The sequence below is a fragment of the Trachemys scripta genome, chromosome 4 (genome assembly GCF_013100865.1).
Source record: "Trachemys scripta elegans isolate TJP31775 chromosome 4, CAS_Tse_1.0, whole genome shotgun sequence".
Taxonomy (NCBI): Eukaryota; Metazoa; Chordata; order Testudines; family Emydidae; genus Trachemys; species Trachemys scripta.
Window position 1 is genome coordinate 67825733 of NC_048301.1, and position 13583 is coordinate 67839315.

The window sequence follows — 13583 nt, forward strand, 5'->3', positions numbered from 1 at the left end:
CCCCCCCCCCCCCCCCGATTTAATCACAGGTATTTTTAGTATAAGTCATGGATGGGTCATGGCCATGAATATTTGTTTATTGTTTATTGCCCATGACCTGTCCATGACTTTTTTACTAAAAATACCCGAGACTAAATCGTAGCCTTGCTCATAAGACAGTGAGCCAGAACTTCAGCTGATGTAAACTGGTGTAAATCCACTGACTTCAATAGAGCTACAGTGGTTTGTAACATATGGGGGTCTGACCTCATATGTTTATCTCCTCTCTTTAAAGCCATAAAACTAGATTCTATTCTCTCAGATCTATATGACTTGTTGTTGAAGCATTTCATCCCATACAGGGAATAGGTAAATACTGTGTGTGTTGAGGCTTGTCCCTCTAATGGGCCCAACTCCCATGGGTTTGTTTATGCAGGAGATCGGCCGCATTTCCATAGAGATGCATGGGACCCTGGAGGACCAGCTCAACCACCTGCGGCAGTACGAGAAGAGCATTATTAATTACAAACCAAAGATTGACCAGCTGGAGGGAGACCACCAGCAGATTCAGGAGGCACTCATCTTTGACAACAAGCACACCAACTATACCATGGAGGTAAATACCTGGAGAAGCCTTCAGCCTGCTGTGTTTTAGCCCAGGCATACAAAACAACCTAAGCTGTGTTGGCCAGACATAGTTAAGACGAGCATCCCCATATCACCCAGATTCTTTTACAAAACCCTTGGCTAAACTTCGCACTCATGAAAGTGAGGAATTTACAGCATTGCTTTGCCCACGGCGCCCTGCCAGTGCACCTTAGTTCAGACCTGCAGCTCTGTATGCTAATCCAGTTCTGAGTCCTCCCTGAGTATTTGCAACTTCAGCAGGTGGTAGATGGGGACCAGTTAAGAACACCAATGCATCTTCAGTGTTTACCTGACACTTATTAACCTGCTACTTGATAGCTGAATGCCAATCTAATAGCCAGGGTGAAAATACCAGTGATGGTGGTGGTGTGGATACGTTATGCGTTATTTATACTATGATAATACCTAGAGAACGCAACCAGGAACAGGACCTTGCTATGTTAGGGTCTATACAAATATAGCAAGAGACTCTTGCCTTAAACAATTTAACATCTAAATAGACAAGACATACAATGTGTGAGGGGAAAGAATGCAACATACAGGTAGTCCCCACTCTGACTCCCGGAGTTTCAAGGAATAAGACAGCTATGTGTTGTTGTTGTGCTCCATATTTCATTGTAATGTTGCAAATCAACTCCCTAGCTAATGATTTTTTTTTAAATGTTACTTACTACTAGGGCTGGTCAAATAACAGAAGAAAGATAACACCTGAATATATTATGCAATTAACTTTACTGGTATTAGCTGACTAGTATTTGACTAGCTGTAGTTGAGTTCCACAAAGTATTTTTGAATAAATTGTTTGACACATACTGGAGAAATTCCCCAAATACTATTCAACCAGCTCTACTCACTAAATTTCTCTCTTTAGCATTGACTTTCCTTTCTTGGCTTCTTTTCACTTTCCTATAATTATTTATGGTGCATCTTTGCTTGAGCTGTCTTCAGTGTTTCCTGATTTCCTTTTCTCTCTCTGAGTTCTCTGCCTCCTCCCCTATATTGTCTCTCTCTCCTTTTCCTCTCTCTATAGCTATTCTGTACTTATTCTATCAATCTTCTCCTTCCACATCCACCCACTCATATATAGACCGGGAAATTGTGCCAGATACTTAATAGCCAGAGGACTACACATACAAATAGCCACAGCCTGATATGAAACATATGGGGTCCATTGTCCAGGGCCAATGCACAGATGAGTGCCCCATCATTTGCCAGACTGCTGGGATCCATACCAGGGTATGATCCCTGAACTCTATTTGGGGGCAGTGAGGGCCTTAATCTTCTGTATCAATCTCTGGCTAGTAGATGTCTCATAAATTTAGAGTCATGGGGTTTAAGGCCAGAAGGAACCACCACCTCATCTAGTCTGGTGGCCTGTGTATCACAGGCCATTTGCACCACCCAGCGTCCACACACTGAACCCACAACTAAAATTAGACCAAAGTATTACGGCTCCTAGGAGGCTAGACTACTATCTGCCACAGGCACAGAATAGGAGGGACCAAGGTGCACCAGTGCCTAGAGTCCCCAACCAGGAACAGTGACTGAGATCCCTGTAATTGGCCAAGTTCCCCCATCATCTGAAAACAGAAGTTTTCTCTCTCTGCTTCCCCCTCTACATCCTGCTGGGTGCTGCAAGAATATGGGGATGGTGAGATGTCTCTGCTAATCCATGCCTTTCACAGACTCCATTCTTTTGCTCCTTCTCCCTAGTTAATAGCGTCAGTGCTGCTGCTGGAAACTCTCCCAAGCAACAGCACACTAAAACTAACCAGATTCGTCAGTTTCACTTTGGCAACAGACTCTGGTCACTTCTCATTACTGTATCTGGCTGTGCTATATAATAGAGGCACTGGAGAAGTGGGTGTCAGACCTAGGAAGACATCTGTGCATCACTTTACACTCAGTTCACATTTGAAACGTTTTCTGCATCACTGAGAGCTAAAAACTTTGGGCTTGATCCTTGTTTACTCTAAGGTTGCTTTACACCACTCTGGCAGAGTAAAGTGACCTTAAAGCTGATGTAATGCCTTAGTGTAGATGAGAATCTGACCTTTAATTTTTTTTTTTAAATGAAGGTTCAGATTTTGAAGAAGTTGATGGCACTTGCCCAGGGTGAGAGAGATGTTTTCTGAGCAAGTGGATTTCCCAGGCCCTGACGATCAGGATCACTTAACTTGTAATGATTAACACAGTCGAACCAAGGGCTCCAGATGCAGAAGGTTCCACTTTTTAAAAGAAAAGTCTTGTCCTTTCTTCTTCAGCATATCCGAGTGGGCTGGGAGCAGTTGCTTACAACAATTGCTAGAACCATCAATGAAGTGGAAAATCAGATTCTGACCCGTGATGCCAAAGGAATCAGCCAGGAGCAGATGAATGAATTCCGGGCCTCCTTTAACCATTTTGACAGGGTAAGTCTGTGCCCCCTGGAGCTCAGTGGGCCACCTGCATCTTCATAGACTTGGCATAGCATTAGAAACCAAACAGCCCCTGTAGTAGAACTATCCACATAGTAGACTTTTCATTCTTGTGCCTAGAGGACCAGGTCTCGTGAGCCGACAGCCCAGTGGAGATTGTCAGGTAATCCTGTCCACATTAGGCTAGTCTATTTGTCATGCTAAGACAGGAAGTTTGTCTGGAATGCAAGTTTCCTGACTGAGCTAAGACACGGGAAAGTCTGCCAGCATATTTAGAAAATGGATTATTCTCCCCACCTCTTACTCCCCATCCCTCAAGAGGGTTTCCACATAGTGACTGAGTATTGGATTTATAAAACTCTGTAGGCACCCATCCCCTCTCCTCTGGAGGTCCCTCACATAAGTGCTACATACAGTATAACAAAACATAAATAAATACAGAGCCACCAGCAAACACAATAATAAAATAAGCCCGTAATAAACTCAACCATCATCCTGCTAGCAGCTCTCTCACTTGCATCTAGGGGAGATCAGCTGGCGTGCTTCCATGAATCTGAACAGCCACACTGCCACCCAGAGAGAGGCACTCCCAAGTCCAAAACCATTTAGGGTTCTGTAGGTTCCATGCTAACACCTTGAATGCCACCCGTAGACCTACTGGCAATCAATACAGATCCCAGAGCACTGGTGCAAACATATGTGCCTGACACTTGCTAAGCCTGTCACAGCATTCTATGCTAGCTTCAGTTTCTGAGTGGTCTCAAGATATATCCCATTACTGCAGTCTAATTTCAAGAAGAAGCCATCTCCAGATGGCCAAATAATGGCCATCCTAACTCCTCTCGCATTGTTGAAGGTGCATTCAGGTAATGACCCCCTCTCTTCTTTCTAGTGTTCCCCAGTGTACCCTGGAAATCTAGGATGTACATTCACATAAACAGGCCTTCCATTTACATACGAGATGCAAGAGAGGGGAGGTTACATTGGTAACATGGAAAATATGGTTGCCTCATCCTCAATTATTTCTTCTGTTGGGAAGCTTTAATACTGATTTAAACACCAAACTGAAAAAGTTGACGCTTTTTTTTTTTGAAAGAGGGAGTCAGCTGAAGCTGGCCCCACTCACCTACCCTGAGTTTCCTTCTCCTGCCAGTGTGGCATGTCAAAATGATGATGACTGCAGGCAGTGCTGCCTTGCAGCTAAGTTATGCTTTTCAAAGTGGGATTCTCAATTTTGTGTGTAACTCTTGGTGATGAACACTTCCCACCCCACAGTGTTTGGGGATTCTGAGCCAAAAGAAGTGCAGCTGTTGTGAAATGTTCTGCTGGGCTTTGTGGCTGGCCTCCAGTAGGCTCTCTTGTGAGGAAGTTCATGTTTACCATGGGGTCCTCTCAAAACACAGAGGAAAGGGGGTGTGATAAATGAATATTGTCTCCATCGTTGGTGCATCCCTCTGTGTAATAGCAAAGATAGTTGCTATATAAAGCTAGGGGTGTTATTTTAAGGGTGGAGCACTTCAGAGAGCTCAGCCAGTCACAGCTCTGCTTTCATATACAGAGCTCAGAAATACAAGGGTGGCAGCACTTCCCTGAGCTTCAGCTGTTTTTTCCTGATGTGTTCTTGGGATGCCAGGACTGTTCAGGAGCACACAAGATACTCCGCCAGCTAAGCTCCACGGAAGCATTGCCCGGCATACCTACCCTAGCCTATCCCTTTATTGGGGCATCTGACTTTTGATAGCAAGAACAGTAAGGTGATAATGTTTGCTACCTACTGTGTCTGTCTGCGTCCCTGCACTCTGGGTTACTGTTGAAATGCAGGACTGCTGGCATTACTGGGTAAAAGAATAGCAATTCAGGGACTGATTTGGAAAAAGTAGATTTTAAAGCTTGCTAGTGTAAACAATTCTTGTTCAAATACTGTCAAGATGTGATCAAGTTCTCTGAGAAGCTACTGTTTTGAGAGCATTTTTAGCACATCCTGAAATGTCATTGTGGTATCTAACTTTGTGCACTTTTTATTTTTTTTTCCCTGTCTTTTTATCTGCATGTCATTCTTTCTCTATCTCTCTCCTCTCCTCATCCACTGCATGGTGCACCTGTTTGTTGTCTTTTCACCTGCTCTTGATCTCCTCTTTACCTCTCTTTTACCTGCCCCACACTACCACCCCCTGGCACTGCATGTCCTGTTGCCTGGCACACTGCATAACCAGGATCACTCCGGCACACTTGGCCCTGAGGAATTCAAAGCCTGCCTCATCAGCTTGGGTTACGATATTGGAAACGATGCACAGGTACTGAATGCTAGTGGTGAATGCAGCTAGATGTTGAACTATGAGGAAATAACAGTTTTCTCCTTTCTTTTCTTTTTTGTTTTAATCCTTCTGTCGTTCTCATGTTTTAACTGTACATGTATCTCTGTTCCATCCCACCTTTTCTCTTTACTTAATGAATTTTCATATCTACCCTTTTTAATTACCTTTGTTTATTGTCTTGGGAGAATTCTTTTTATATCTACCTATTCCATTTACTTGTTTCACTTAACTTTCCCTGTCTTCTTCTCTTTGTGTATTTGTCTCACTTGATATCATCATGCGTCATTCTTTTTTTTAATATTCAATATGTGTCCTATATAAAAACTATTTCATTTCCAACTGAATCATTGCTTCTTCATGGTTTTTCAAACCACCTTTACTGTGTTGTTTTTCATTGTCCAATAATTCCTGTCCCCTTTTCCCAAATTCATTCTTTGTAATCTCTCCTGTGGGTTCATCTCTTCCTCGACTGGTTTCCATTTTCTCTCTCTTGGTTTCTTCCATCCTTGCATCACTCCATGTAGAAGAAGACTGGCATGATGGATTCTGAAGATTTCAGAGCCTGCCTTATCTCCATGGGTTACAATATGGTAACGTAGAGCCCTCTGTCACTCATGTTCACAATGATTCATATGACCTTCTGCAAAGGGGAAGGGGACACATTTGTAATGAATCAAGGTAAAAGCTACCTTAATTCCTAGGACTCTCAGAAATGGAAACTAAATGTTGAAATGGTTGTGTGTATGTGTGCGTTTAAATCTTTGTCTTACAACTCTAGCTGGAGGGAAGAATGGGAGGGTTATGTCCAATTCTGATCTGTGTAGAGTGAGAATTGATTTGGAAAACTGCATAGCTTATAAACTGGAAGAAGCGATAACACCGCTCGTGTTGCTGTGTTCATTGTTTGCATACAGTAACATGTAACCTCTCCAGCAATAAGTAACAGTAAAATTCCATGAAAGTTTTCATTACAGCCTGAGGAATGAATAAATGCTGTTGCTCAAATAAATATTGAAATAAAACTGTTTATACAGGAAGTGTTTTTCCTAAATTCTCAACGTGTGTATACACACACACACACACTCTCCATTTATAAATAAATCCAACTAAAATTCAGCCTTTAAGCTTCTAGTGCCCAAAAGCGGACTGTCCATTCTAGTCTCATATACTGTGTCCCCCCACCCCCACACCTGGTGTGCTACAAGGGTACTTGCTTCAAGCTTCTTCCTAAGGCCAGTTATGACTCTAGGATCCTGATATCCCTTTGTAAAGCTTTCAGTGGTAATGTGGCAGCAGGTCTTTCAGCAGGTGTTGGTGAGATCAGCTTTTTCCAACCAACCAAAGATACTTAGACTAGAAACAGTGCAATTAGAATTCTTTCCTGATAGCTGTCTCCCTTTCCTCTCCTGCCCTATCCCTTCCCACTATGATCAGTGAAATACTCCTTTATTCCACTCCGCTCCTGCCTGTTCATGCAGGCTAGAGTCCTGTTTGTAGCTTTCTCATAGCTTTTTCCTCAGTAAATAGATTAGCGTTCAGGACAATACAGCATTAGGCTGACTTTGTCAACAGAAGAATCATAATGGGGAGAACTTCTGCAGGCAAAACATATTGGTACTAATCTTCTCTAAGAGGAGAAGAGAATCACACAAGAAGTTTAAATAATGCCCTTAATAACCTTGCTGCCACAAATGTTAGGCAAAGCAATCTTCCAGTGTAACCTACTTCTCAGTACAGTATAAATACAAACACCTTTAGTCTGGTGTACAAGGCCACATCAGTTAGCATTTGACCAAATGCTTTAAAGATTGTGTATGTGTGTTACTGTTTCATGTTGATTTGCACTGAGTTGCCTGAAGGTTTCACTCTTGCTCCCAGGCAGAGATTGGGATCTACCTCTTCATCTTCATACAGGGGGGAAAAATGGTACAAGAGATCAGAATAGATGCTCTTAGATACAGAGAAAATTAAGAAGCATAAGGTCTTCGCTTCCATGTCAAAATAATGTACAGTGAAAGAATCCCTGGGTCTAAAGACACTACCCTGGAGATGCTGCTCTGCCAGGCCTCTCCAAAGCATATAGGTCTCTGATTTCTCGTGCCTCTTTGGTAAGGATGAGCTTAAAACCATTAAGGCCCTAAAGAAGGGCAACAGGTATGATGAGAAGTAAAAGGGAAGTAAGAGATTCCAGAGAAGAAATTAAAGACTAAGGCCAATTTCAAATCTGGCTGCCCAAAATTAGGTTCTGAATCCATGTTTAGGCTCCTAAATAAATTATCTGATTTTCAGAGGGCCCTGTGATATAGAATTGCATCATTCTGTGCATTATAGGGACCTTTATATCTTGAAGCATCCATACTATTAGCCTCTGATGGCGACATGATACTAAACTAGACAGACTACTGCTCTGTTCTGCTTTGACAGCTAATGTAGGGTAGCAGTTTTGTGAGACTAGGATGGCATTGTTCCAGAGCACTGTTGAAAATACCTAACTCCAAAGGGAAAATGAACATTTAAAAAAAAAAAAAAAAATCCGCTAGGAAAGCTTGTTGGTGAATGTGTTTGTGAGATTGATTTGAAGTGTCTTCCATAGCTTTATTTTCTTAGCCATGAGACTGGGATCATTTAGAAACATTCCAGTCTTATTATTTCACCTTCCAGATGCCATCATTTGTGCGAACTGGATTTACATTCTGTTCATTCTTACCAATAGTCTGACCTGTTGCTGACTGTCTTGTTATCTAGGGAGAAGCAGAGTTTGCCCGCATCATGAGCATTGTAGATCCCAACCGCTTGGGAGTAGTGACATTCCAGGCCTTCATCGACTTCATGTCCCGGGAAACAGCAGATACTGATACTGCTGACCAGGTCATGGCTTCCTTCAAGATTCTGGCTGGAGACAAGGTAAGTTTAGACTTTCAAAGGGAAACTAATGTTACTTTTACATAAAAAAGAAAACTCTGGCTCAGGAGTGGCCGAACGGATGTGAAGAGACAGGAAGTATAATTCCTCAGAGGTGAACAATGAAACACTCTGCAGTCATGTGTAAATCTCTGCTTCCTGACCAGCTCAGAGGCCAAACGATAGCTCTTACCTTCATGTACCCTGCAGAGATCCTGATTTAGCAAAGCACATTAACACATGCTTAAGTCCCACCGACCTCTACTGAAGTCAGTGGAACTAAGAATATGCTTTAAGTATATAACTGCAATAATATAGAATGGGTCAGCAACCTGTGGCATGCATGCCAAAGGCGGCACGCAAGCTGGTTTTTAGTGGCATTCTGCTGCCAACTGGGGTCCTGGCCACCAGCCCCGCTCAGCTCGCGGCCTGCCTGGATGAATGGAACCCCAGGCCAGCAGCGGGCTGAACCGCTCAGCCCACTGCCAGTCTGGGGTTCCATCCACCGGCCCCTGCCAGCTGGTGTCCCTGCTGCTGGCCCCGCTCAACCCGCTGCCAGTCTGGGGATCAGTCCGCTGGCCCCTGTAAATGTAAAATGTATTACTGGCACTGAAACCTTAAATTACAGTAAATAAATGAAGACTTGACACACCACTTCTCAAAGGTTGCTGACCCCTGATATTGAAAATGTCTAACCCAAAAAGTTAATATTAAACAAGAAACCAATGTAGCTAATATTTCAACACAAAAGTGTTTCTTGGAGCCAAAAATGTTTACTACCTTGAAGTAAAAACACATTTCTACAAAAGTTTGAAGTCATGGACAGGAAAGGAACCAATATCAATCACTGATGTCAGCTGATGTTTCTTATACACACAATAACTACAAATTAGCAGAGCAATTACCTTATCTTAACTTAAACGGTTTGGAGCCATGATACTAAAGTAACTAATCAATAGTTATGGTTTTGGTTGGTTATTTTAAAGTGCATGATTAAATTCAACCAACATAGTACTTACTGATCAACTGTGTTTTGATTAATCTTGAAAAAGATGAATTACTGGACATCTACAAGTTCAATTAGTTTTTCCACATGTGACAATTTACAATGACATGTAAGTGTATGTCTTACGTAATCAGTATCAGATTTTCATTGATTTGAGGATAACCTCTATCCGTTAACAAATGATTTTCAAATATCCACCTTTTAACCGTATTATTACAAATACTATCTGATAGACTGGAAAACTCCCAGGACCAGGATAGATTATAACTTCTCTAGATTTGGTTAATCAGTGGAATGAATGTACCAACAAATCATATTTTTTTATTTTTCTTGCATAAAATTACTGGCAATTCCTTAAATTAGCTAATGAAATAAATTTAATCTTAATATATGCCAATATTTTCTAATAATTTTGGTGATCTGTTTTGAAATATGACAACATGTAGTGAAAATATTGGAATACCATGTTAACTGAAATCTCAGATTTTAATGAATTATCCTAATTTGAGTACTTTTTTCATGTTTTGCTAATGATTTTACTATAATCTCTATGTATAAACCTCATGTTTCCTCCATTTTTTATTACACATTCTCTCTGATCAGAGTATATCTCCTCTCTCAACAGTTGTGTAGTAAATTCCTAATTATTTCAACAGGATGAAAATTACGATTTAAATAACGTTTTCTGTAGTTTTGTGATCGAGTATTAAATTTAAACTTGATTACTGTGTACTTCCAAAAAAGGATAATTATCAATTATTAATTGGTTTTAAATGTTATACTAAAATACTTTGATTCACATTGCACTAAGAAGGTAATCCTCCCTCAAACTCCATTCATGAACGTAAAAGCAGAACACTTAATGAACGAATTGGGAAGTCAAAGGACAGAAAATCTGACACCTAAATATCTTTTAGATGCTTCTAAATACAATTGTCCATGAGTCAGTTAGCTACAAAGAACTTGTTGCTTAGCTCATGTTCAACAAACTGCTACCTTATATCCAGAACGTGAATTGGTGATGGGCCAGACTAGCTTCAGTGTGTTTACTTTCCAATAGCCAAACCTAGTCAGAGGTTTACTTCCTTTTGAAAAATGTCCCTAGGAAAGGTGGGACGTAGGAAAAGCAAGGAGAGTGGAGGGAGAAAACTATGGAAAAAACAAAAATTCTTTGGTAGACAATGTTGTCTGCTGCCTGTGCTGATATAATTTACCAGCACCGGTAGGAACTAATTCGCTGTCTTGTGGATGCCATCCCTTTTCTGGAGAATGAGTCATTGAGGCCACATTTTGAAGCCTTAAAATCAACTTATAGGGCGTAATAGGGCACCCATCTTTTTAGTGGTTGTTAACGAGGGACTGGAGGTAATGAACAATTTCTGCTTCTTCCCATTCACCTTAAACAAGAACCACACCATCAGCAAGACAGCAGGCAGCCTGACACTGACAACCTACCTGCTCTCCCACACAACCACTCCGGGTCGTCCAGGGCTTTTCTCCCACTATAATCTATCTTTCCATTGCTGGTCCCTGGCCAAATTCCAACTAGGCAGGGTATTGCATTCTGCCTTCCTGTATACCCAATGTGCCTTCAATGGGATACAGTATTCTTAATTTAACTATAGCACAGTTGCCCCATTGCCCCTCTGAGCAGCAGGAAGTGATTTGTAGAGTACTTTCTAAGTAGCACCATTTGCTGGAAAGAATAATTTGCTTTGTCTCTTGTTGTTTTTGCAGAACTACATCACTGTGGATGAATTACGACGGGAACTGCCTCCTGATCAAGCTGAATATTGCATTGCTAGGATGGCACCATACAGTGGGCCTGATGCTGTACCTGGTGCCCTGGACTATATGTCCTTCTCCACAGCACTCTATGGCGAAAGTGACCTTTAACCTCTTCCTTTCTCCCCACAACATACTCCCCACCCCCTCTCCCGTCCAGGCGCACTCTTCTTTCTGTATGCAAAGCTGCCTCTGCTCCGCCTCCTTTTATTTTGTGTCTCCATTTTTGCTTCAGATAACAGATCATGTTTATAAGGGGGGACATTGAAATGACCGTCTACCTTGCCCTTGAAATGACAGTTTACAAAATTATTTTCTGCAAAAAAAAGTTACATTTAAAATTAAAGACATATTTTATTATAGAAAAACAGGTATTTTTCTCCATCAAATTAAAACAAAGAGAAAATTTAAAAATATTGCACCAAATGTTTTGTGTTGTGACATAGGAAATCGAGCACAGTGTTACATTCCATTCTTCTTTACAAAAATTAAAAAGAACGAAAAAAAAAAAAAGGCAAGCCACCAGTACTGTTAACTTTTCCATTTGCGTGTGTCTCTTTTATCATGTTTATCTTGGGAGGGGGGGGTCAGACACGCAAGTGCATGTGTTTGCTGGTTCACTCATTTCATGAAAATATTTTATGATAAACTTTTGAAATTGCTGTGTTTTCTAGGGAAAAAATAATGTACACAGCTCATGTTTTCATATTTAATTAAAAATTTTCAATATGCCTCCTATGTTTATCAGTGCACAACTTTTTTTTGTTGTTGCTGAGAGTTGTCTGGTTTCAGAATATGAAGCTTGAGAGTTGGTAACTTTGATATATTGCTTGTCACAAACCATATTAAAAATTTCTTGTGATAACAAATCTAGACTTCCTTCATTTGTCTAGTGGATTTGTTTAATTCCATTTAATCAACACCCTGAACACAAGTAGATTCTTTCAAAATCAATTTGATAGCTTTTTTTTTTTAATCTTCATAATATCTGAGGTTAAATGTTTACCTCCATTTCCTTAGAAGCTTTTCCTTTTGTGTTGAATGATGTTGAAATTTACATAGCTGGTAGATACTTATAAACAGCTTCAAATGAGAAGTCTTATCACTACAAAATAGCATCTTGAACCATTCCTGATGTCAGCATATTTCTGGGAATAGTGAGTTTTATTTTATTTTATTTTATTTTATTACTACAAGATCAGCTCAGAATGAGTGTCTGGAGTTAAATAAACCCAAAGTTTTAAATGGTTTGATTAACATTCCTCCCCCTGTCAAAGCTTAACATCACAAATACTAAGATACTTAATGTTATCACTTCAGTCACCATAGTGTCTTTCATGTTTCTAACATGTTTAAACAAATAAACAAACTGCCCTCTGACAAAACTCTGTACAGGCCTTCTTTATATATCATAAGAAAGCTAAAAAGGGCATTTAACCCCTTCCTATCCCTCCTCACTTTGCAGGTAACCTTTAACCTTCCCTAGTCTTCATCCCTTCTGCAACCTTTTCAGAAACTAAGGAGTTTTCTCCAGTAAAGATTTTTTCACATGTCTTTTTCAGCATGATCAGATGTCAGGGACTCTAGCACTTACAGCCAGTTTGTTCTTGGACTAATAGATTGCAAGAGTGCAACATTAATTCACACAGTGACAAGGAACACCTGCTACTTTCAGTGCTGTTGCCCAGCAGAGTCAGTTCTGATTTCCTGGGGTTAGGCTGGTTTCTGAGCAAGAATAGACTTTTTTAAATCCTTCAACTGAATACAACTTTATTTTCTTATTCTTAATCTAGTTTGTAACCTGTAGAAAAAATCACTGGGCTGTCATGTAATCCCAACCCCACAAAACCTGCCTACAGTATCTGGGAGAGGGGAGAACAAATTCTGCTGACATGCTTAAAAAATTCTTAAACTACCTGTTGACCTTCCTCTCGCCTTCCAGTGGTGGTAACGTGTCACCAAAGGGTACAGTTGAACACAATTTAGTTACAAGACCACATTGTACTCAGCACAGTTCATCTTAAGCAGCTGAGGGGAACAGAGAGGTTATGTGACTTACCCCAGGTTGCACAGCAACTCAATGTCAGAGCTGGATTAGAACCAAGGTTTCCTAACTGCCAGGCCTGCGCTTTAAACAATTAGACCATACTTCTCCCTACTTAAAACTTTGGAGGACCCTATATAATACACTAGTAATTTTTTAAAACTTGTAGCTGGATCATCATCTTCTTCCCTGGCAAGCTCATCTACGTGACTTGCAATTCACAGCATGTAACTACTATGCTTTGCAGGAAAAGGAAATGTTATTTTAAAGGACATGCAGTGCAGTTCTTACTAACTGGATTTTTGCTTCAAATTAAAGAAATTCTAGACAAAGAAAGCATACATGCTCTGGGGACTCTTGACTCCTGGAGGTAGGAAAAAAGGAGCCCTTCCTCCTTATTCCACTGTGAATTTTGGGAGGAGAGATTTTAACTTTTCATGGCTATTCAGTCTTATGTACATTGTATGATTGAGTTGGCTACATGTCCC

General features: G+C 40.7%; 1 protein-coding gene across 1 annotated transcript in view; it reads left to right on the plus strand.

The window, feature by feature from the left end:
- Positions 1-11920, plus strand: part of ACTN1 (actinin alpha 1) — a gene marked incomplete in the record, with an annotated part of 136267 nt that extends 124347 nt beyond the window's left edge. Inside the window, 5 exon segments of the mRNA XM_034767982.1 lie at positions 416-595; positions 2892-3038; positions 5884-5949; positions 8105-8263; positions 11004-11920. Coding sequence (XP_034623873.1) covers positions 416-595; positions 2892-3038; positions 5884-5949; positions 8105-8263; positions 11004-11162 — 711 coding nt within the window.
- Between the last annotated feature and the right edge of the window lie 1663 nt (positions 11921-13583).